Source organism: Anolis sagrei, chromosome 4, assembly GCF_037176765.1.
Source record: "Anolis sagrei isolate rAnoSag1 chromosome 4, rAnoSag1.mat, whole genome shotgun sequence".
NCBI lineage: Eukaryota > Metazoa > Chordata > Lepidosauria > Squamata > Dactyloidae > Anolis > Anolis sagrei.
The window spans coordinates 54,264,708-54,288,348 of NC_090024.1; the positions used below are offsets into that span (position 1 = coordinate 54,264,708).

At 36.8% G+C, this 23,641-nt stretch overlaps 1 protein-coding gene across 4 annotated transcripts in view; it reads left to right on the forward strand.

Annotated features, from left to right (window-relative positions):
• Positions 1–23,641, forward strand: part of NOL4 (nucleolar protein 4) — a 157,229-nt gene that overhangs the window by 51,963 nt on the left and 81,625 nt on the right. For all 4 annotated transcript variants that reach the window (XM_060775244.2, XM_060775245.2, XM_060775247.2 and 1 more), the window contains exons 2-4: positions 8,290–8,439; positions 20,348–20,459; positions 22,457–22,569. In XM_060775244.2, coding sequence (XP_060631227.2) covers positions 8,290–8,439; positions 20,348–20,459; positions 22,457–22,569 — 375 coding nt within the window. The remainder of the gene's footprint in view (positions 1–8,289; positions 8,440–20,347; positions 20,460–22,456; positions 22,570–23,641) is intronic.

Below are 23,641 nucleotides of genomic sequence, written 5' to 3' on the forward strand. Positions count from 1 at the left end.
AGAAATGAGCTCAAACCTGCCTCACATAAGTTAGATACCTGCTGCACATTTCAGTTCAGACAGTTCAAACTATTTTGGTATGCGGCTTGGTCTGAGGAGAAAATTTGACACAATTAACAGAGATTCAATGCTAATTGTTAATTTAAAAAATTGTTAATTAAAAGTTTGATCTATTGTCCAGGGCAGGATGTGGCAGTGGTCTTCCAACTGTCATTTTGATAGCTGATCATTATTTCTGACCCTTTTTGTCAGTTTTTCAGTTTTCCAGTTTTGTGGTTTGTGGAAAATTACAAAACCACCAGGGTAAGGCTGTGGTTCTATTAGTTTCAATCTTGAATGGGGATGTAAATCTTCAATTTGAAGGAAAGAATGAGTCTTAGGCAATTTCCTTCTTGCTGTAAGAAAGTAATTTAAAACTGTGTGGTTTTTGAAGACTAGTCACAGTTCAGAACTTATTCTGTCCACATGGCATATTTGTTTGGAAAACAGCATTTTATACGTGCACTTTGTGTACGAAAAATTATATTTCTGCACACAGATTTTCTGGATATAAAATGTTTCTTGCACAGAAAATGCGGTAGTTAGCATTTATTCTATGTACAATTTGCACATTTTTAAAAAAGTTAATGTAATTTTCTGAGCAAAAACACAATGTGCAAATTTTGCACAGAATAAGTTCTTATCTGTGTAGATTCTCATCAGTCCAGGATTCTTCTCTCCTTATCTGGCAGTTGAGAAAGACATATTTTAATCGTGTTTCAAATATTTTGAAATATTATTTTCATGTATAATGTAGAACAAATTTATGCCCAAGAAGAGCACCCAGTGGCTCCACATCTTAAGCCAGTCATGCTCATAGCCTTTTGATGATTTCAGAGCAAATAATGAATTTGTAACTTTTAGTGTGCAACCTCTAGATGAGTACAGCAGAAAGTGTAGGAAACCATCACAGATTTTTTTATGTTGTTGGTAGAGTCAACAGCATTTTTCTTTTTTACTGTAATGATTTTGATTATAAACATTTATTTTAATATTTTTTAAATTTGGATTCTATTTTAAAACATGTGTGTTTTAACAGAAACTAGTGTAGTATACCGGTTGGAGTGCTGGACTAGGGCTGTGGGAATCCACTGCATGACTTTGAGCAAATTACACACTCTCAGCTTCAGGAAAAGACAATGACAAACCCCTCTGCATAAATCTTGCCAAGAAAAACCCATAATAGGGTCATCTTAGAGTCACCATATTCTTTTTTGCATTTCCTCCCAAAATGAATGTTTGCAGTGCTGTCACTTTTTTAAAACGTCCACATGATTGGTATGTTTGGACTCATATTAAAAATACATTAATTTTGTAACTTTTTACCTACTATTGCAATTCTATACTCTGCTGTCATACACTTATTTCAGAGTAGAACTCCATATAATTGTACCGTATGTTTTAAAGTGTTGTTTTACTAACTTGATCCCATATCTATAGTTTTGTATGGTTTTCTATTTGTTCATGTCTGTGAGCATGTGCTCATAATCTTTTAGCATCCATCTCCTTACACATACATCTGTTACTTCCCTGTATTTTTATTTCATTGCTAAGAAATTTTCTGAATCACCTCATCTGCTAGCAGCATATGCTCCAATCTCTCCCTAATCCTTTGTGGTAAACAAATAAGAAGTCTGCACATTCCACAGGAACGTCTTTGGTTTTGGTATTGCATTCAGAATAAAGAACAATCCAGATAATCTCATATCAAGACTGAAATTCAGTGCTAGGGGAAAAAAATCCCTTCATTCTATCAGATCATCAAACCAAGTCCTTTTAAAGAAGATCTCTGGCTGCATAAAGGAAGAAAACAAGTGATGCTGTCTAACTGAAGCACTTCAACACTCTAATCTGGGTGTGCAGCCTTAGTTTATCTAACTGCTGCAGGCTAAGAGGCAGATCATGAATTGTCAAAGCTCCATTGATTTCCCTGGATACTTTGATTCATACCTCTGGAAGATCTAACAGTGAGTGCATAGTCCTATCTGTCTGCCATCTTTTGGGAGGTTTTATTATACTTACATAAATCCGATAAAATCCCAGAGTTATATTAGACAATTCCCATTCCTGGGGAGAGTTATTACTTTGGAAGATTCTTGCCTCTTTCACTGTTTCAACTTTTATAGCAGAAAAGAAATTCTAGTTAATTATATTTTGATTGTTCATATTCCCAGCTGGAGCAACTCTCGATATCAATACTGAGACAGATGGCTGGAGAAAGAGATCCTTTGGTAGATTGCCCTGACTTTTAAAAACTTCTAGATTTGGTAATTTTTTTTTTTTAAAAAGGTGATATATAGTATCTGCTTTATTTCAAGGGTTCAATCCATTGAAATTCATAGAATTTTAATTGTACTTCGGTTGTAACGAGGTATCATTATAGATTCCTAAAAATAGGGTGATAACCTTGCAGGTCAATATGATTGAATTTATCAAGGTATTATATTTGGGAAGAGGCAATGGCATTTCTAAATAAATTTTATACACACATGTTTTTGTGCATGTACTGAATGAATTCATATTTGCCAGCGTGCAAAGGCAAAATAAACTAAGTTGCCAACATATTATATATGAGAATTCTTAACAATTGTCCTGCTGTCAATTTGGATTTAAAATGGTTAATGCTGAGCTGCAGAAGTTGCTGATCTGGAAGGTTGGTGGTTCGAATCCTTAGACGGGGTGAGTTCCTGTTGTTAGCCCCAGCTTCTGCCAACCTTGCAGTTTGAAAACATGGAAATGTGAGTAAATCAATAGGTACTGCTTCAGCAGGAAGGTAATGGCCACATGACCTAGGAGATGTCTACGGACAATGCCGGCTCTTGGGCTAAGAAATGAAGATGAGCGCACCCCCCCCCCCCAAAGTCAGACTCGACTTGACTTAATGTCAGGGGGAAATCTTTACTTTTACCTTAAAAACTGAACATTGTTTAAGCATCTCACCTTTGTAACAGATTCTTAGGAAGTATTTTTTTTGTTATAGAGAAAAATATAATGTCAACAAAAAGTTGCAGGTTACTTAATTTTATATATCTTTAGATTAGAGAATATTATGGAACAAGGAAACATTTAAATGAGCAAGTACATTTCCAATTTTAACTTTACAATTGGCCTTCCCACTGTTTTTAACTGTGTGTTGTCTTTTGTTAATTGTTGCATATTTTATTGTCTATGTTTTTTTTATTTTAATTGCTTTTATTGTTGTTATTATTGCTTGTATTGTTGTATTTGGGCTCGGCCTCATGTAAGCCGCACTGAGTCCCTTGGGGAGATGGTAGCGGGATACAAATAAAGTGTTATTATTATTATTATTACTTGCTTTTATCTTTTCATTTACATTTTAAAAAATATATTTTGATACTTCTTTTTTAAAGTGACATTTTTGCTGTAAACATTTTATGGGATCTGTTTCTAAATAGATCTATAAGCAAAAGTTGCAATTATTTTTTTAAATCAAGAAATCTACATTGGTTTTTATTGAAAATGTCAAAGGATTACAAGAGCAAGGGGGCATATTGTCAGTTTATGTATCCATAGATTCATACATACATGGATGGTGAAATCCAAAATCATAAAAATACAGGACTGGAAAAGACTTAATGTGCTACCAGTTGCAACCTCCAACCATTTCTCTGGTTCATTAGGTGGCTTTGCTCTGTATTCCATTCTGTCTGCTTTTCATTTAATTTGAAGAAGAAAAAACACCTTAATTTCAGAACTGACACATGGATTGTTTGCTATCATTTCTATTTGTGGATTTTATAAAAAGGATACTTACTTGATGTTATTATGTATGGATATATATGCAAATTGGCAAAAACTATCTAAACAGCATGGGTTCTTAAAATTCTGGAAACCAGTATCATACATAAATATAGTTGACAAAAAACAAGCAACCTCATTTTTGAAAGATATATTATAGTATTATGTTTTTGTTCATTTCCTAGATGGTAATCCTTGAACTCCTGATAATATTCCATCAAATTTTTTGCACCAGAGTTTCTTTGTGTTTTTTAACCAATACATGTATGCATACTTTCACGCATCAGTAACCAGTACCAGAAGTGAGCCAGGGATAACTCCAAAATTCTGAGTTGATCAAAATTAGAAAGTTAAAGAAGGGGAACAATAATTGGTTGCTGATGAACTGATGCTAGTTAATCAAGAAGGCTGAGTGATTCTGATTTTTTATTTTAAAAAATGAAAAATTTCAATGATGCAAAGTTTGTTGTCATCACCTTTGATAAGAGCAAGAGATTTTCAGTTTTTCCTTTTGCTTTAGGGATTTAACTCCATAAAGTGGGCTTTTTGTTGTTGCTATAGGCCTTCAACTCATTTCCGACTTACTGTAACCCTGAAGCAAACTTATTATGGGGTTTTCTTGACAATATGTATACAAGGGGTGTCCCCCCATCCCCATATTTGGGTTCATTTTTGTACATCTTTGCTCACATGGAAGTTGCTCTTGTCCTGGAGTCTTTTTTTAAAAAAGTTCACCTTCTTAATAATCATTTTGAAGTATGTTGAGCAGAACTGTAAACCGTATTCCCAAGTATGGCTGAACCACCGATTTGTGCAAAGATACTATGATGTCAATAGTCAGGGTGGAGAAAGGGGTATGGGGACCCTTCTTGAGGGCCTGGGACTCTGGGGGTTAGAGTAATGAAAAAAATAAGCAATATATTGCAAAACATTTGGTATCAAGGGAAGTTCTACACTGACCACAAAAGGGGCTCAATCTGGTGTCCTGGACATTGGGCTGAATACTTTTGGCGACCCAGTAGAAACACCCTCAGTCACTTTGGAAGTAGCAGAAGCCAAGTAATGCCAAATCCTAAGTAGCGCCCTATATTAGGGTGGCCTTTCCTCACATTAAGCTGCACTTTGGGGCTGATCACACTGACCTAAGTGGACAGTATAGATTTACTTCAAGCGAAGATACCTCCTACACAATTATTTTGATCCATTCAAGCTTGTGTGGGAGATAATGAAAGTTTTATTATGTACCTTAAGCTTTTGCTAATCACAAAGTCCAAAGGGGACTAAAAAATTTCTTAGGGTGATGATTAGTCATAAACAGTGTGTTTTCATTCAAATATATTAATAATACAGATTAAACATTTTAGTAATGTAAAGATTTATGAACAAAATTATTTCTGCTGAATTGATTTACTATCTATTCTTTCAAACTTCCTTATGGATAGGGCTGTTTGATAGTAGAATATGCTGCCTCTGAGTGTGTCAAAACCTCTTTGGAGGTTTTTAAGCAGAGGCTGGGTGGCTATCTGTGCTTTGGTTTTGGGTTCCTGCATTGTAGGAGGATGACTGTATGGCCCTTCTGGTCTCTTCCAATTCTAAGATTCTACTCCATTCTAGGAGTAGTTTTTTCCCCCATTTATTTCCAGCCTTTGTCATCCTAAGCTAAAGTCATTAAAACTGTTTAAAGAAAGTAATAGCATTTAGTTTATGGGAAGGGTTGGCTGGGAAGGCATGATTCTATATGGCCTCTAGGCCAGTGTCAACTGGCAGCTACTGTGTTGGAGTTTTTGTATCTTCCATCCACTTCCTAATGATCTCCACTAGAGAATTTGCCCTTTTCACTGTTATTTGAAAATGGATTTCAAGGTCTTTTTTCTGATAAGCTGCTATAAGTTGAACTTCACTAGAAGCTGGATTCCATTTTGATGTCCAGGGTCACTTGTCTTTTGATTGGTTCCATGTTATATTGTTGTAGGTCACAGTTGTTTAGAGCAGGGGTTTTGAACCTTTGGTCCTCCATGTGTTTGGAGCTTAGGTCCCAGAATTTTTGTCCATTGGGCAAGCTCGCTGGAGAGTTGAAGTGCAAAACACCTGGAGGATCATAGCTTGGGAACCATTGGTTTAGAGTATCTTGACATTTTTTTGTTTGCTGCTTATCTACCATGCTGGTATGTTCTGTTCCATGTTCTGGCTTACCCTTTGCTCTTGGCATACTTCATCATATTGCAATGGAGCCCCCGGTTACACAATGGGTTAAACCCTTGTGCCGGTAGGACTGAAGACTGACAGGTCGGAGGTTCGAATCCAGAGAGAGCGCGGATGAGCTCCCCCTGTCAGCTCCTGGTCTCCATGTGGGAACATGAGAGAAGCCTCCCACAAGGATGGTAAAACATCAAAACATCTGGGCATCCCCTGAGCAACATCCTTGCAGACAGCCAATTCTCTCACACCAAAAATGACTTGGAGTTTCTCAAGTCACTCCTGACATGAAAAAAAATCATATTGCAATTCATTTAAAGCTTGGTTCAGACTTGTGTTCTTGCTACATTTCATTTCATGATTAATTTTAAGAGTATTATCCAAAAAGAAGAGAGGTGAGACAATACTTCAATGGGAAATGTCAACACAACCTTTTTTGTTTTGTTTTTCCTTGCACATGATCTAGCAGTGGACCCCCATAAAATTGTTTGTCAGAATATATCCTTAATGTTGATTAACCAGAATTAAAAATCTTTGAGTAAATATATATATATGGAGGAATGTGTTAGAAAGTGTCTATATAGAATATTTTCCAAAGTGCAACTCATTAGAGATTCTCACTTAGATCCGTACATGCTAAGTAATGCCATTAATTTTATATGTGCTCGGCTTGAGCCAGTGCAAAGTGCATAAATATAATACCCAGTTTCCCCTTCCCTTCTGCTCCCTCACCCATATTGTGCTTCAGTAGTTATATTTATATTTTTAATGTACCAAACATACCAAGTTTGTATGAAAATGTGACTATTTCCTGTGCTGGTCAATGACCGAAATAAATGATTTGATTTGATTTGATAATAAGGGAATTCATAGTTATCTTTGCTTCTTAGTAATAATGTGAACATCAGTTGCAACATTTTGAGATGTAGGTGGCACTGTTAACTATGAAATCTATAAAGCTGAATTCTCTCTCTCATAGTGGAAAAACTAAGCACAAGTTCTTGGTCTACCTTGAAATATTCTGAAATAATTACACAAATTTCATTCTGCAAACTCTGCTTGCCCACTGTAAAATCTCTTTTGTTAATGAGTATTATATGTTGTTGTACTTCTACAAATGATTTCATTGTAAATCACCCACAGACAATACAAATACAGGGGACAGAAATGCTATAAATAAATAAATAAATTTGCAGTCTGTTCTGAATAATCTGTTGACCAGTTTAAAAAGAGATCAGTGATTCATTGATTATGCTTGTAAATGCATACATTTGTTTTTAAGAAAGATAAACCATGGTTTGGGTTTTTTTTTACAAAGCTCATTGCATTTGAACCCCTAAGATTTTTTCCAATGCCAGAGCTCAACCCTTGATTCTATGAAGTAAAATAATTTAATTAACCCCAGAGCAAGTGCAGAGTGCATTTCCTCATTACTTGATAACAAGAGTCCCCACACATCAGAGACTTGGGGAAAGGGCTTCTAAATCAGATTGCAATATTTATAGTCAGACTTCAATGCCAGCATCTGCTAATTCAGAGCTTATGAAAAGTTATACTTTTGGACTACAGTTCTCAGAATGAGTATGCCCATTTGTGGGTTTGAGGAGTTGTTTTTCAAAAGTTGTAACTTTCTCAAGTTTTGAGCAAATCCAACTACAGTTGAAAGCCTCTGCTACTATTCCTCGAAAAAAATGGTCATACATAGATGCTTATTCTAACATCTGTATGTCCAAAACAGCCTCACAAATAGTTTTTCTACATGCTTGTGCCCAAATCTTGCATTCTTTCTTCATAATTATGCATGCATTAGAAAATGTTCCATTGTAGGACATGATCCAATATTCTTATCCTTATGCAAACAACTTTAGTGACTAATGGTATGTTTGGGCACTGTCCCAACTTTTCATGCAAAAAAATTCACTGAACAAAATTGGCGTGCTTGGGAGTGTGTGTTCCAATCCACTTCAATTGCAGAAGTTGCCTGATATTTTTAAATGCCATTTTGATGCAAAATAAACAAAGTATTGGGAATGTTTTAATGTTTTAAATAACAAGGAATGATTATGAATATGAACTCTAAAATAATCCAAACTCTCTGCTTCAAATATAATACACTCTGAATCGTATTCTGAACATTCTAGTTTTGTTGTGAAATTGAGTTGCTGGATATCACTGTGAGTTAGTGATTTTCAGATGTCACTGCTAAGGCCTTTATCTAATCAGCTCTAATTAACAGGATATGTGTTTCCTGGTTGTTTACCTATTCATTTTCTGTTCCCTGTCATTTTTTCTTAGGATGGAGTTGGCGTAGATGAGAAGCTGTCTTTAAGACGGGTAGCTGTTGTTGAAGATTTCTTTGACATAATCTACTCCATGCATGTGGAAACAGGGCCCAATGGAGAACAAATTAGGAAACACGCTGGACAAAAAAGAACGTATAAAGCAGTAAGTAAATAACCTGACTGGGAGAAATAGTGGAACACCTTACACATATTATTAAGGCTACATAGTTAAACTGATTGTTTATTTCTCTTGTACTTTGGCCAAATGAAACCATAACTAATAACCACATGGATTTCTGTTATTTTAAAAAATTATTCTACAAAAGCTTTAGATTACTTAAAAACAACATTAAGAAAAAACTTTTTTTGGTTTGTTTATATTCAAATGATGTGACTGTTGTGAGATGCTGGAGCAGAAATTACTAAAAAGACTTATTTCTTAAAAGTAGGGTATAGGTTATACATACTGAACCTTTTTTTACACCTATTGTTGCATTTTTAAAGAAAACATGCGATATGACATTTATATGCCACTGAGAAAGAAGTATATTGTTCTTACTTAAATTGTTTGTTTATAGATGTCTGGTATTACCTTGTGTTCTAAAACTCAATTTTAATGAACTATTTCAAAAAATAATTTATATTATAATAGTTAAACAGGAATAAAAAATAACTCCTCTCTTTTATTCTAAAGTAAATTTCATGATTTTGACAAAAATCGGTGAGCTATAAAGAAGAATTCTGAATTGTACCATCCTGGATTAGAAAATGCATCTCAAAAATGTGAGGTGTTTTTTATGTGTTTTGTTTTTGTTTGGTATTGTAGAACCTTTTTAATGGAAAAATAGTTTGCATGAAAAATGTTGTTCTGCACACAAATATGTGGTATTCTCCAAAGAACATTTTGAGCAACATTTTTTTCATGCACACAAATGGTTTTTGTATAAAATATTTCTTTTTGTAAAGATACCTTAAAGCAGAAAAAGTAATCCAAAAATTGTGCCAAACCACATAATGTCACCAATCAGAGAGATTGTTTTAAATTATTCATTCTTTTACATTAGAAAAAAATAAATGAAGATATATATCCCCATAATAAAGATACATAGATGAGTACAATCTTTAGTAAAGCCATGGATAGTTTGATTGACCTTCTCACCTTCCCAATTTCTCCAGTTTCTGGCATGGGAACTACTTGGTGGTAAAATATACTAAGTTGACAGTTATTGGACCTTCCTGATGGTCCAGCTTTACTCTTCTTATTAACAGTCTCTTAAACTCTCTCTGCTTGTCCTTCTCATTTATATTTCTGTGTGCCATACTTTGACATAATAATGAGGTTTTGTTGCCAAGGGTACATAGGCTCTCCTCTGGTTGCTATTGGCTTACTTTAGCAACACATAAAGTAGTCAGCAGCTGAGTGTTTACAAAGTCATTGGAAGCCTCTGAACTTGGATTCCAAGATGCTAGGCCAGTTTATATCTTACTGTGTTATACTGGAGTCATATCCTTTGGTTCAGAAAAAGGGTAGGCAGTCGTGGAAGTAGTCATGGATTTCATAGTAAATGAGGTAGATTGCTTACAAACTAGGTAAATTGTCTTTTTAGGAGAAATTGGTGCACTGGGGGCTCTGTATTCTTCTGGTTTTTGTCCTCCTTCTTTCTTTTTTATCAAGCAATAGATCTGTTTTCAGCCCACATTTGGAATTCTGCTAATTATTTTGTTGGTATATTGCTTTTCTCAAAAGGCAAAGGCTAGAGATTTTCAGTTCTTCCTTTTGCTTTAGGGATTTAATTCTGTAAAGTGGGCTTTTTGTTGTTGCTATAGGGGCCTTCAACTCATTTCTAACTTACAGTAACCCTGAAGCAAACTTATTATGGGGTTTTCTTGGCAATATGTGTTCAAGGGGTGTCCTCCCCTCACCCCCATATTTGGGTTCATTTTTGTACACCTTTGCTCACATGGAAGTTACTCTAGTCCTGGAGTATTTTTTTAATAAAAAAATCACCTCCTTAATAACCATTTTGAAATACAGTATATTCTGGCATATAAGACTACTTTTTAACCCAAGAAAATCTTCTCATAAGTCAGGGGTCGTCTTATACGTGGGTGTAGTCTTATGCATGGGAGTCGTCTTAACTCTATATTTTAACTGGAAAAGTTGGGGGTAATCTTATACGCCCAGTCGTCTTATATGCCGGAATATACGGTATGTTGAGCAGAACTATAAACCATATTCCCAAGTGTACAGAAGTTGATTATAAATTGTATGATTTTAACTGTATTTGTGTTTAGATTGGCTGCAGTAATGCTGGAGCGGCCTAAGTCAGAGGAGTGCATTGCCATGGAGACGATGCTGTAGAGAGAGAAGTGGGAGGAGCTTAGAGGGGAGAGTTTGAAAAATGACAGTTTATGTTCAGTTAGGTTTTAGGTTCCGAGGAGTGAGGAGTTAGGGTTTGGAGCTCGGAGTGAGCAGTTCCAGTTAGGAGGTCGTTTCAGTCAGCCGTCGGAGATAGTAGTTTAGTGGAAGAGCAGTGAGAGGGAATAGCAGTAGGTTTTTCAGCCTAGGAAGGCGGGAGGGAGAAACCTAGATAGTTTCTTTAGTCAGGGAAGGCTAAAGAAAGCTAGTTAAGATCGCTAGTCGGGAGAAGACTAGAGATCAGTAGTTTGATCAAGGACAGATCAAATTAGAAAGCTATTCGCCTCAGGAAACATTGCTCAGCAAAGTGCTACATTTCACTAACAGTTGCTATAAGCTGTATCATTTGAAAGAGTGTTACTTAAAGTTCCAGAAGTCATTCAACAACTCGTAACCACACGCTTTGTACCAAATAAACTTGTTCTCTTTTGTTTGAAGACTGCCTCACCTCCATCAATTCTGCGTCCAGTGTGCCATATCTCCCAATAATACCTCACATCACACATTGGTGGCACCATTAAGAGTAATAAATAATAAATCGTTCCTCCTCTCTCCTAATTCGTTACACCAAGGAATTCAATTAAAAAGGAGAGGTAAAGCCTGAGCCCCTAATAGCAAACTGCTTATGCCACATAGTGTAATAAATGGAGTGTTTTACAGAAAGCAAATTGGTAAGGCCAAAAGACATGAAAATGAACCAAGAAGTGCCACCCTGGACCTCTTGGGTTGGTATATTCCTACTTCCCCCCAAATATCATAATGCCACTCTTTATTTATTTATTTGCTCTATTTACATACCACCTTTCTCACTCCTGGGGGCACTCAAAGCGGTTTACAACATATGAATGACATAAAATCAATGGCAACATACATGTAGAAAGGAAAAAAATCATACTAACTAAACACTAACATATAACTATAAATTAAAATAATTAAAACCATTAAACATAAGGCATAAACAACATTTAAAAATTAAGTTAAAACATTAAAACTAGTATAAATAGTAAAATCACATGGCTAAAAGAGGTAGCTGATTTTAGTTGCATATAATTTTCTCAAAATGGATATAAAAATAGTTTTTTAAAAGAAGCATTTTTGAGCTCCCCTGCTATCATGCTATGCTACTACCAACTACTATATAGAAAATAAAATACAAAAATCACTTGGAAGAGAGATGTTTACATGAATTGTTAAGAGTTCTGTCATGTCAAAGATGTTGCGCCTGTAGGGTAGTTTTTGGTCAGATAGATGACTAGTAATGGATGCTTCATGTGACAGGTAAAGTAAACTCATAGATGTTGTATGCCAACTATCCTGGCATCTAGCAATTTATCTGCTATGTCTAACAGCTTTTCTGTTTGTGAAGTCAAAGTACATGAGCAACCAGCCTTCCTTTTCATATCAGTTAAAGCAGCTTTCTCAAAATTCTATCTGACGGGTTTAAAATTTTATATGAAACCTGGCTCTTACAGAAACAAAAAAGGCTTTAGTTGTATGGATACGATTCTCCATATTTTCTCCTAATGCAAGCTAAACCTAAAGGATGTAAAATTAAACATATTTTAACTTAACATTGCTTTTATTCTGATTGATTGATAATTATTAATTTTGAAATGTGGAAATATTGAATTATGTACAGATGTATTCCTTATATACACAATGGTGCAAGCAGGGCCATAGCCAGAATTTTTTTGGGGGAGAGGGGGTTCTTAGTGAATCATGAAGAGTAGTTCCATAACACAAAATAATTTAAATAGTATGGTTCATTCTATATTTTTATATAGACTTGATTAAATCACTTTTCTATTTTAGTTACAAAGTCTCAGGTCTTAAAATAACTGAAAATGACTATTGATTCATAATTTATAGTTACAAAAGAATACCACAACATCAGTTAGAAACACTTGAAAACTGTGTCAATACACTTTGGCAGAAATCAGGCTCCATCGGTAAACGTCAGTGGACACTCAAGAGTGGAAGTCCAGTCAGTCTTTCTTGCCCCATTGTGCTTCTTATGTATGTTTTAAAACATTTAAGAGTTGAAAACAACCTATCCACACACACACACTTTACCTTGGCATATCTAAAAATCAAGATCAATGACCCATATATATTACCAAAGTTTTAGAAAATCCATAAAATACCTTTAATCTGGTACCTAATTATTCAAAAATTATTTGATAGTTTAGGAAAAATTATAGTATAAACTTTAAAAGCAAGCAAAAAATGATGACAGTTGTTATATACCTGGAAACATCTTAAAGTGTATTTAAACTTAAGTTTTTCTTATAGAGGTTTTTGGGATACAATCCCCCAAAGGGATGGGGTTTGGCATAAGACAAAAGCAGATCCCTAAAAGACACTGTCAGGATATTCACCATAATGAATACAGTATAATGAAGATTTATTTTTAACCTGAATGTGTGTACCTTACCCTATGGCTGAGAGAGTGTGACTGCTTAACTTCAGAGCCTTTCAGGGGGCTAGACTATGAGCCTGCCAAGCAGGACCTGCCAAGCCCTCTCAAACATTGTATAAAATGGCACCCTCTGTGGCAGCAAAGCAAACAGCCTCTTCTAGGATGAGCCCAATATGCAGCCCAGCATGAGGTGAAAATACAGGCCTGAAGTTTGGGGTGGGAAGCCAAGATTCCCATCCCAAAACAGGCAGCCACATAATGAAGATCTACACTTCCAATAGCGTGTCTGTGCTTACTATAGAAACATCTAAAATGATAGCCCCCTACCACATCCTGCCCCAGTGGCTTATTTGTTTTTCCTTGTTCCTTGTAATCACTGATAGGGAAGAGAGCTTCTATAGCTCCAAATGCACAGAATGATCTCTGGTCCCTCTATTTATCACATTCCTCCAGATGTCTACCTTTTGAGATTGGCATTGACTTTCTCTTAATAGACATTCCCTGGTTGTTTCTCAGACAGGATAGTCCATGTTGCAGCCCAGCCACCTACTTGAACCCTTTTTCAGCCAAACACCACACACGTGAACAAGAATAATAAGTTTATTAAGAAAAGGGTATCTGATATAAAAGCAGTTCCAAAACCCATGAGCTAGATTTCCAAAAGCTCAGCAACAAGCAAGAACCAACTCTGAATAGGAATAATCACTTAAGGCAAAAGCAAGAAACTGTAATCCGTGGGTTGTTGCACTTAAACTAGGATTACATATATCTAAAATCTTGAAAGCATGAATACGACCATAATCCAAAGGAGTGGTTCCCAATCTTTTTCTGACCAGGGACCACTCTCCAACGTTAGTACCAAAAGGGTTACAAATCAGTTTTTAGTCAACTTTAGATTTGGTTTGGTTATTTGAGGTGCTGATTCAGAAAATTGCATTGGAAAGACCACATCAGCTTTAGTTTCTGATACAGAACATACGCCATACAGTAGCTGCCATCTGCTCACCCACAGAAAACCGTATTTAATAAATCTCAGCACTATAACAGGGTTTCATGGGACCAGTCACTCCTGTTGCAACAGTGTAGTAATGGTGAGGCCGCAGACCATATTTTAGTTCTTCTGGACCACAAGTTGGGAACCACTGGATTGATACTTTAGCTTGACTATAATCCCAAAGCTTTGAAACTTGAAACAAAATGTATAATCCAAGTCCTGGAACTTAAACAGGAAAACAAGATACAGATCCAACAACAGAACTCTAACTCGGAGCTCCCAAGACAGGCAATTTGACACATGAAAATACAATGTTGATCTCCTCACCAAACACTGACTCCAGTTCCTTAAGAATACTCCCTCTTGCCTATGACATCACTCTTTCTCACACCTGTGTTCCCTTTGTTTGTCTTTCAGTCCCTGGGAATACTGGATTTGTCTCTACTATCCCATCGGATCTGTAAACGCAGAGTTATCTGTAATCTTCCTGTCCCCTCCACATTCTTTTTGGCACAAATCCCTGGCTGATTCTCATGAGAATCAATGCTTGTTTTCCTGACAACAGATCTACTCAAAACATTCCCATCATCTCAAAAACACTTTCACTTTCCCCCACAGGCTCAACTAAAAATCCTTGTCCTTATCCTCCGAGGCTTCACAGGCATCAACAATCTAGTCCACTCCATCTAAGAAAACCTCATGCTCCTTAGTAGATACTAGTTGCTGGACATTCTCTTCCAAGAGGGGCACCAACCTGCACTTGCTGCAGGTATAGCTACCCACTACCTCTGGAAAGGACATAAACATGCTATAGTTGTTGCAGGTGAGAGCAGCAGCTCCCACACCATCAAAACTTGCTCACTAAACAACCATGCAAAACATCCCATTTGGCCTTTTCCGATTAGTCAAACACATGTTTGGGGCTTTGGTTATATAGAGAGGAAGTGTCTACTAGCCCTTCTATCAACCAAGTATCATACTGACTTCCTTTCAACAGATGACCTGCCCCTTTGAGACTATATGCTTATGCAGAGGACCTAGGGATACACACACTAGAACAACGAAACACTAATAAGCACACAAGCTAGCAAGCCATCTCCTACCTCACACAAACAAACAACCATACTCCAAAGGACACAACACCTTTCATCCAACAAACTCTCCCAAAGATGCTCCTGGGCTGGGAATTTTTAACCTTGCATGTTCAAAGTCACTTTATGCTGTCTCTATCACCACACCCATGCAAAACATCCTTGTTGCATTAGCTTAGCTCCTGTCCACTGAGCTTGTCCTCAGCAGCAGTTGAAGTAAATTGAGAAGGAGATAGATAGTAACTGGAACTTTTAAAAAGCAGCTTGAAAAAGAGAGATGACATGGCATTAAACTGGGACTGTTCCAATCTAACTGGGATAGTTGGAGGATATGCTCCACCCCCTCCACCCAAAAAACAATGGACAGAACTCAGTTTAGGCCAGGGGTCCCCAAATTAAGACCCAGGGGCTGGATTTACCTGGCCCTCACTCAGGGTCGACCTAAGTCTGAAATGACTTGAAAGCACACAACAACAACAATCCTATCTCATCAGCCAAAAGCAGGCCTACACTTCCCATTGAAATACTAATAAGTTTATATTTGTTAAAACTGTTCTTCATTTTAATTATTGTATTGTTTTAATTGTGGTTTTTTGCACTACAAATAAGATATGTGCAGTGTGCATAGAAATTCATTCATGTTGTTTTTTCAAATTATAATCTAGCCCTCCCAACAGTTTGAGGGACTGTGACCTGGCCCTCTGCTTAAAAAGTTTGAGGACTCCTGGTCTAGGCTATAAAATAACAAGTTAAGCAATAGCAGAAACACAATAATCCTATAGTACAAGAAGAATTTCGCACCGCTGCTCTGAATCATTATGTTGTTTAAAACATCTTCCACGTTTAGCAACTGAATTTATGTGCAGAATTAAAGCAAGAGAAAAAACTGTGTCTAATAAAGGTAAAGTATCATACTAGTAATCAATAAAAATAAAACATTATTTGTATAAAGTATTTAAAAAATAAGCTGTAAGTCTGGGCCATCAACATGGCTAACGCAGAAACTAGCCACCCACAATGACCTTTCTCTTGCCCATTGCTATTGCTCCCTATTTGGTTAAATTTTCATGGAAAATGCATCCTATATCTGACCAACCAGTTGGGAGCTCATTAGCTTGCTACTTGCTAGCAAGATCTGCTTTCACTGCTGCTAATAAATATATAACAATATATTTATTACCTGACTACCTGTAGCAAGAAAACATTTTCAAAATTATGCCATCAGAATGCCATCAGAACTTCTGGAATTAAAATACCCACAATGCCATTATTTTTGTCAAAATAATATTTCAGAAAGCATCTACTTTTTAAAAGTGTCTCTTTGAATAGAATTCTTTTGGACATCAATCTGAAATCTTTGGTAGTTTGATTTGAGATCAAACTAGAAAAAAATAGCACCACTGGCCAGCATCTTTAAATGCCAGGTTTTTATTATAAAGTTTAGACAATAAAATTGAAAGTTTTAATCATTCAAATGCATCTCCACTACTTTAAACATAATTTCCATTTGAAGATAATTTCCCCTCCAGCGTCGAGAAAGGCAGAGTAGAAATGAAGTAAATAAATAAATAAATAAATAAAATTAGCTTTCTAGATGCTGGAGCTAAACAATGTCATACATTAATGTATTTTTGAAGGCTTTCATGGCCAGAATCACTGGGTTGTTGTGAATTTTCTGGGCTATATGGCCATTTTACTGAAGCATTCTCCCCTGTTTCTCCTGCATCTATGGCAGGCATCCTCATAGGTTGTGAGGTCTATTGGAAACTAGGAAAAGGGAGTTTATATGTCTGTCTATTTGAGATAGGTATGAATGTTTCAATTGTCCACCTTGATTAGCATTTAATGGCATAGCAGTTTCAAGGTCTGGCTTCTTACTGCCTGGGGAATCCACAGTGAGGACATCGATTTCCAGGTGGAAGGTGGTCCCAGCCAGGGTTGGCTTGACGCATCTTCCTCTTCACACGTTTCTCCCTTTCACCCTCCATTCTTGCCTGGATTCCCTCAAGAACCATTTGTAGCAGTGCAATTCATGGAACCCAGTTGGAGAAGGATACAAGATGATGTTATTTACAATTCCGATTACTCGGAATAGAGTGGGAATCATGTGATTGACCTTAGTAAAGAAAGGAAAAGCAGAATGCATGGCTTTGTAAAATCAAAACATAGACTGTTTTTTCAGTCATCCACCCCTCTAGCCTACTGGATTACTAAAGGAGAATGTCTGGGCATGCAAGAACAGGTGAGATACAGATAAGGTGTTACATCTTCATCTGTTTCCTTTTCACCACTCTCTTCTTGGTGATTCACACTGTCAGCAAATGCTATTTTGGACTCAGCTATAGTGCAGTTTTATTTGCCCACATATGGTCCTTTACAGTGTATGGGTGGAATATACAGAAATATCACTTTGAAATTACTTGTTACAAATCAATAGCAGAGGCCAAGCAGAAGTGATCTTGGGATTATTAAAATGATTGAAATAAAGCAGGTTATAACTGGTCGGTACTAAAGGTACTCTGCGGTCTTTCTATAATGAGCTAATATGTTACCTTACAGGGGGAAGATAGTTAGCCAAGGATAGCAATATTCACAAATGAACCTCTTGCATGTTTGGCTCATTCTCAGAAAACCAAGTGAAAATGTTCTGCCATGTAGACAATTTTTCATATGGGTATCTAAAATGTAAAATCAAGTTCCAGTGAATTAGACAAGCTGTGCACCGATTCAGAGACTCTGGTCTATTGTTTCCTAGTGCAAGGTTAGCATCCCTCTTGCGTGGATTGAGAATCCAACAGGAATATCTGATTAAAATAAATGAAGCATTCCCAAAAAATCCAGACTGCTAATGAATCTACAGGAATGCTCCATTAATTTTCAATGCAGCCAAATTCTGAATATGCTAATGTTCTGTTAAAAGCATTTATAAGGGCTATTTTCAGTCTTAATTTTAATGATTCACTGGTTCAAGCTGACTGGCAGCAGTATGGCAGTACCCAGTGTAATTGTTCCTTACTGTAACTAGACTGTGGAGTTGTGTCAGAAGAGGATTGATGGGTCACTGACTGCTGTCTTCCTTCTTCTTCAACATGAGTCAGAATGGCAATTGTATGCTGGGAAATAGGTCTGCATTCTCTGGTGTAAATTTCAGGCATGAAGAATGAATGCTACATGATATATTTTCTTCTGCTGCCCACAGCAAATCCAAGAGTAGTGGATGAGATTGTGAATACCCTTTGGTGAATGCTAGGGTTCTGTACTTAGGGGTCTTTCACAGTAGAATTTTTTGTTTCTTAGTAGTAGGCTTGATGACCATCTGTCAGGAGTGGATAATCTCAGAAGGTGATACTAGGCAACTCCAAACTCTGGGAATTGCCCTGTTCAGTTTCCTCCCTTTCCCCCATGTTTTTAACATATAAAATTGCTGAAGGAGATAATGGGTTTTGGAGTTCAGTCTAACTAATATGCCAATGAAATCCAACTATCTCTTCTTCTCATCTGACACCAAGGAACCTGTCTTGATATTGCATCAATATCTGTTGTTATCAATGGACTAGATGAAGATAAGCAAGTACAGTCCAAAAAAGATAACAGATGCTCCAAGTCAGCTGAAAGGCAGAACAGGGAATAATGATTCCACCTATGATGGGAGCCCATCCTCCCTGTGAAATCTCAGATTTTCAGTCTAGATGCACCCCTTAGCCTGAACGTCATGTTTCAGTGATGGTCAGGAGTTCATTTGTATAGTTAAGACTACTGTGCTAGCTGCAGTTGTTCCTCAAGAAACCAGGTGGTTATGGTAACACATGCCTTAACTACATCCAGTCGGCACTACTACAACATATTCTACATAAGGCTGCCTTTGGAAACTGGTCAGAAACTTCAAAATGCTGACTGGGGTTTGTTTTAAGAATCATAGAACTCCTTTGTTAAAATAGCTTCAGTAGTCACTGGCTTATTTCTCATCATGACCTATCAAGCAAGCCCTGTGTGTCTGAAGTCCAGACTTTTTGAAATACCATATCTTCCCTACACAAGCCTCTTAAAGATTTAAGATCTACAGGGAAAGACTTTCTTTAAATTCCACTATCATTATAGGCTTATTTAATGAGAAATGGGAGAGAGACTTCTCAGTGGCTGCTCCCACCTTCTGGAATTCCCAATTTTGCCCCCCCCCCCTCCGCTTTTGTCCACCCTCAGATGAAGGCTCCCCCCCCCCCCCCAAGCAAGCTTTTAATGACTGGCTGCTTGTAGGCAGCCTGTTTGTGTACAGGTGTGGGCACATAGTTTATTTTAACTTTTGTATGCTTTTTGATTATTTTCTACTTTATTGTTTAATCTAATGTGTATTGTTTTAATAACTGAATTATTCTTAAAATGCGATTGTTCTGGTTTTAGCTGATTATTTTATTTTTATCTTGGGTTGCACTCAAAGAAAAAATGGGCATATACATGAAACAAAACTCTCTCTCTCTCTCTCTCTCTCCCCGCCCCCCCCCCCCCGATATCCATATTTTTTGTATCCTCAGATTCTACCATTGATGGATTGAAAATATTTAAAAATATCCCAAACGCAAAACTTGATTATGCCATTTTATATAAGGGACATCATTTTATATAAGGGACACAATTTTTCTACACTATTGTATATAATGGGACATGAGCTCCTGGAATCAATCCCCAGCAAACACTAAAGGCCCACTGTACTGGTCAATCATTCTCTTCCAATGTTTAACAAGGTTTTCTGGCAGGTAAAACTAGATAGTATTATAATGATGGTGATTATCCCCCCCCCCCCCACTCCACCCCCAAGGTGAGATCAAGAACTATCTCTGGTAGACAAGGACACATAGATCACATGGAAACAGCTTTTTTCAAAACACATTTTTATGCTTATTATTTTCTTGCTGAAAAACATTTTACTTGTTCTAAACAAAAACAAAGTCTATTTGATTGTCCTATTTTTAAACATCAAGCTCCTGCTTTGATATGCAGTTTCTTGAAGATCCGCGTAGTATTTGGTACATGCTTTCATTGCCCTTCCAGAAGTTATATCATGTACCATCTTCAGAAATACAATTTTTAGTGCTGTTAAATCATGTCCAGTCAGCTTCTATAATGATGCCTATGTTTTGGTACTCATTTCAGATTTCAGAGACCTATGCCTTTCTACCAAGAGAAGCAGTGACACGATTTCTAATGAGTTGTTCAGAATGCCAGAAAAGAATGCATTTAAACCCAGACGGAGCTGATCATAAAGGTAACATTTGTGGCAAATGGTAGAATATGAAGTAATTTCAATCATAATGTCCATTTATATTTTCCTGTTTTAAGTGAAAAGTCATAAAAAGTCCATACACTAAAATGGGCCCACAAGTCACATAATCTAATTTACTGGCCACAATTTACCTCTGGTCTGGTTAAGGTGCTGGTGGTAATGTTTGGAACCCTAAGTGGCTCGAGACCTCAATAATTGAAAGCACCCCCTCCTTAAATATACCTGTCTGAGAACAGGGATACCGCTCTGTGCTCACTAGTGTGGGTAGTACAAAGTGAGAAGAGATTGGAGAGGGCCTTTTCAGCCGTGGTTCTCCATTTGTGCCCCCCCCCCCCCCGGAGGCCTGACTAATGCCAACATTTGTTTCTATCTTGTGACAAGGCAAAAATGACTTTTTAAAATCCTTCTGGGACTAACTTGTTTCAAAGTGTACACATAAATGATTTTAAACTATTCCAGTTTTGGTTTTAAACATTTTGTTTAACAATGCTCTTATTTTGCCTCAGTTATTTATGGTTTTAATCTGGAAGCATTTTAAATTGTTACTACTGTGTGCTGCCCTGTGATCATCCAATAAAGGATGGGATGGGATTTTAAAAATCATACAAATCAGATTGTAGTGGGTAAGGATGCCCAGGAGTAACTTATGCCCCAATGCAACATCTAGAGCCAGTGTAGACAAGCCCTCACTCTTGTTTTTCAGCCAGAAGGTAGATACTGAGCAGAATTGAACAAGAACTGGAAGGGATCTGGCAATATTAGTGTGTATTCCACATTATTGGTAATATCATATTTCTCCAGATTTTCCCTAAGCCAAACAGTTTCCTTTTTTTCCCTTTTATAAGCACACTTAAAGAAGAAACCATCTGTATGTATTTGCTTGCGTGTGTCATTGTAGTATGGTGGAGCATCTTTCAAATCTCAAATCTAGAAGATTAGGGTAGCTTAAAGTACAGGGGAACCATGCACTGAGTGCAAACCAAACAGATTTTTATTAGCCTGTGTGTCTAAGAATACTTTTTCTTCTGATTACATGTATGTACATGTGCATGCTTAAACCTGTCCATACTACAACTATGAGCTGAATTCCAAGCAAAGTTAATTTTAAAGGTAAGAGTTCAGATTAATGTCAAGAAAACCTGGAAGAGTTCTTAAAAATGAGAAATTTTCTGAAACGCATACCCCCATCCTTCACACAAAGTATATAATGTTTATATCTTACACTATATCCCAAGATTCCAAGGCAGTGTATTTAGCATCACATACTGTAACTACAGTACAGAGTCTAATACATATAGCTTTGTTGAAATTAATCTGGTTTTGGCTGGCTCTCATATAGGTAGCTTCCTGGGAACACTGTGTCACCTATCTTGAGTTCTAAGTAGAAAATAAATATCATAAATGAATGAGAAAATCCACTTACAAAGTGCTTATAGATTTTTTTTTCAAAGTGCCCTATGGAGTCTACACTGTAGCTGCACCTCATTTGTGGATTTTCCCTCACTCCCCAGGAATGGCTTTATCCTTGTTAGGCTTTCAGAGGGCAGTCAAAACTTTTTCCCTCAAGATTTTTTAGTCTTTAATCCTACTGTATTCTTGGGTTCTGAATGCATGTTCTTCAAAAATGTTGATTATTTTTTTAAAGTTTGTCAATTTTTATAGATTTTTTAAAAAATCTCTTGTGTTTTTCATCTGTAGCTCTTGTAGGATGAGAGGCATAAAAAACAAAAGATATTGTAATCTGTTTTCCTAATACAACACTCTGTGAGTCTCCTCCTCACATACCACAGCTCACCACATTCAGTAGAGTCTCCCAATCTTCTCTGTAGAATGCTTGGGTATCCTTAGATGAAGCTGTGGGAATTGCTGTCTGGGGTGCAGAAGGGAAAGTCTGTTTTTACAAGCCTGTGTAAATGCACTTAATTCTGGTGTAAACTCTATTATTTTGGACCACATTTAATATATATTTATCTTTACAGATAATGGAAAACCTCCAACTTTGGTGACCAGCATGATTGATTACAATATGCCAATTACAATGGCCTACATGAAGCACATGAAACTACAGCTATTGCACTCCCAACAAGATGAGGTGAATATAGAGACTGATTCACAGAAATCTGGCGCTTGACTTGCTGAGTAACCAAGTTGCGGTTCGGGATCAGGTGGAGATGCCATGCCATGTGGCTGCTTGTGATGTGTCCACCCAGTGGGTTTGTAGCTGCGTGTTACATGCCCATTGGTTGGCTGAGTGCCCACACCCAGCCAGTGTGGCCTGGATATTGTTCCACTCTGGTCAGGTGACTGAGTACATAAGGGAGCAATGGACTGAACCATTGAATATTATATCATATTTTGAAGAAGAACATCACAGAGTGAGAGTACCAGATGAGACTTGATCAGGAATGTGAGGTTGGCAGGATGGCAGAACCATTCTCCTGCCCTCCCATTTGTATCTTGAAGGATTTCATCACTGGGAGTGGTTCCCAAGAAAGGCCTAAAGAATTCAGGCTTCTTTATCACCTTTTGTAGGCATAACAGTAAATGATGACATCCCATAGAAATTCTGTTCTTTGACCAAGCAGTACATTTAGTATGGGCAAAATGTGATATAAAATCTACCTTTAGACTCCTGCTGGTGCACCCCAAGGACTTCTATCCACTAAGCTTAAGGTTCAAGAAATTATGAGATTAGAATAGACTCATGTTTATACAGAGTTCTGTAAATTGTGCGTGATCTGAGGCTTTCAACATGTTCATAGAATAAACAATAAAAAATACAGTAAGGACACTGTTAATCACATTTCTGATTTCCTTCTTTTTTTTTAAAAAAAAAAAGAATTCATGGAAATCAGCATTCATGGAAATCAGTAGATATTCATGCACATATTTTAAATGCAACTTGTTATACACCACTAATTTGTGTTTGACTCTCATCATCTTTTGCTTTTTGTTTTAATTCAGGATGGAGATGAATTTACAGTCTAATCTGAAGTTTCTGAATCAACATTTGGTTCAAAACACAGTTCTCTGGAAATCATGTTGTAAATTCTTCTCCAGCGAAAAGTTACGAGAATCAATCACAAATCTCTGGTGTATAATATGTTTTGGGTCTTTTAATGTGAAGAAAGAGAGAGGAAAAAAGAAGGGAGTTTAATTTCGCA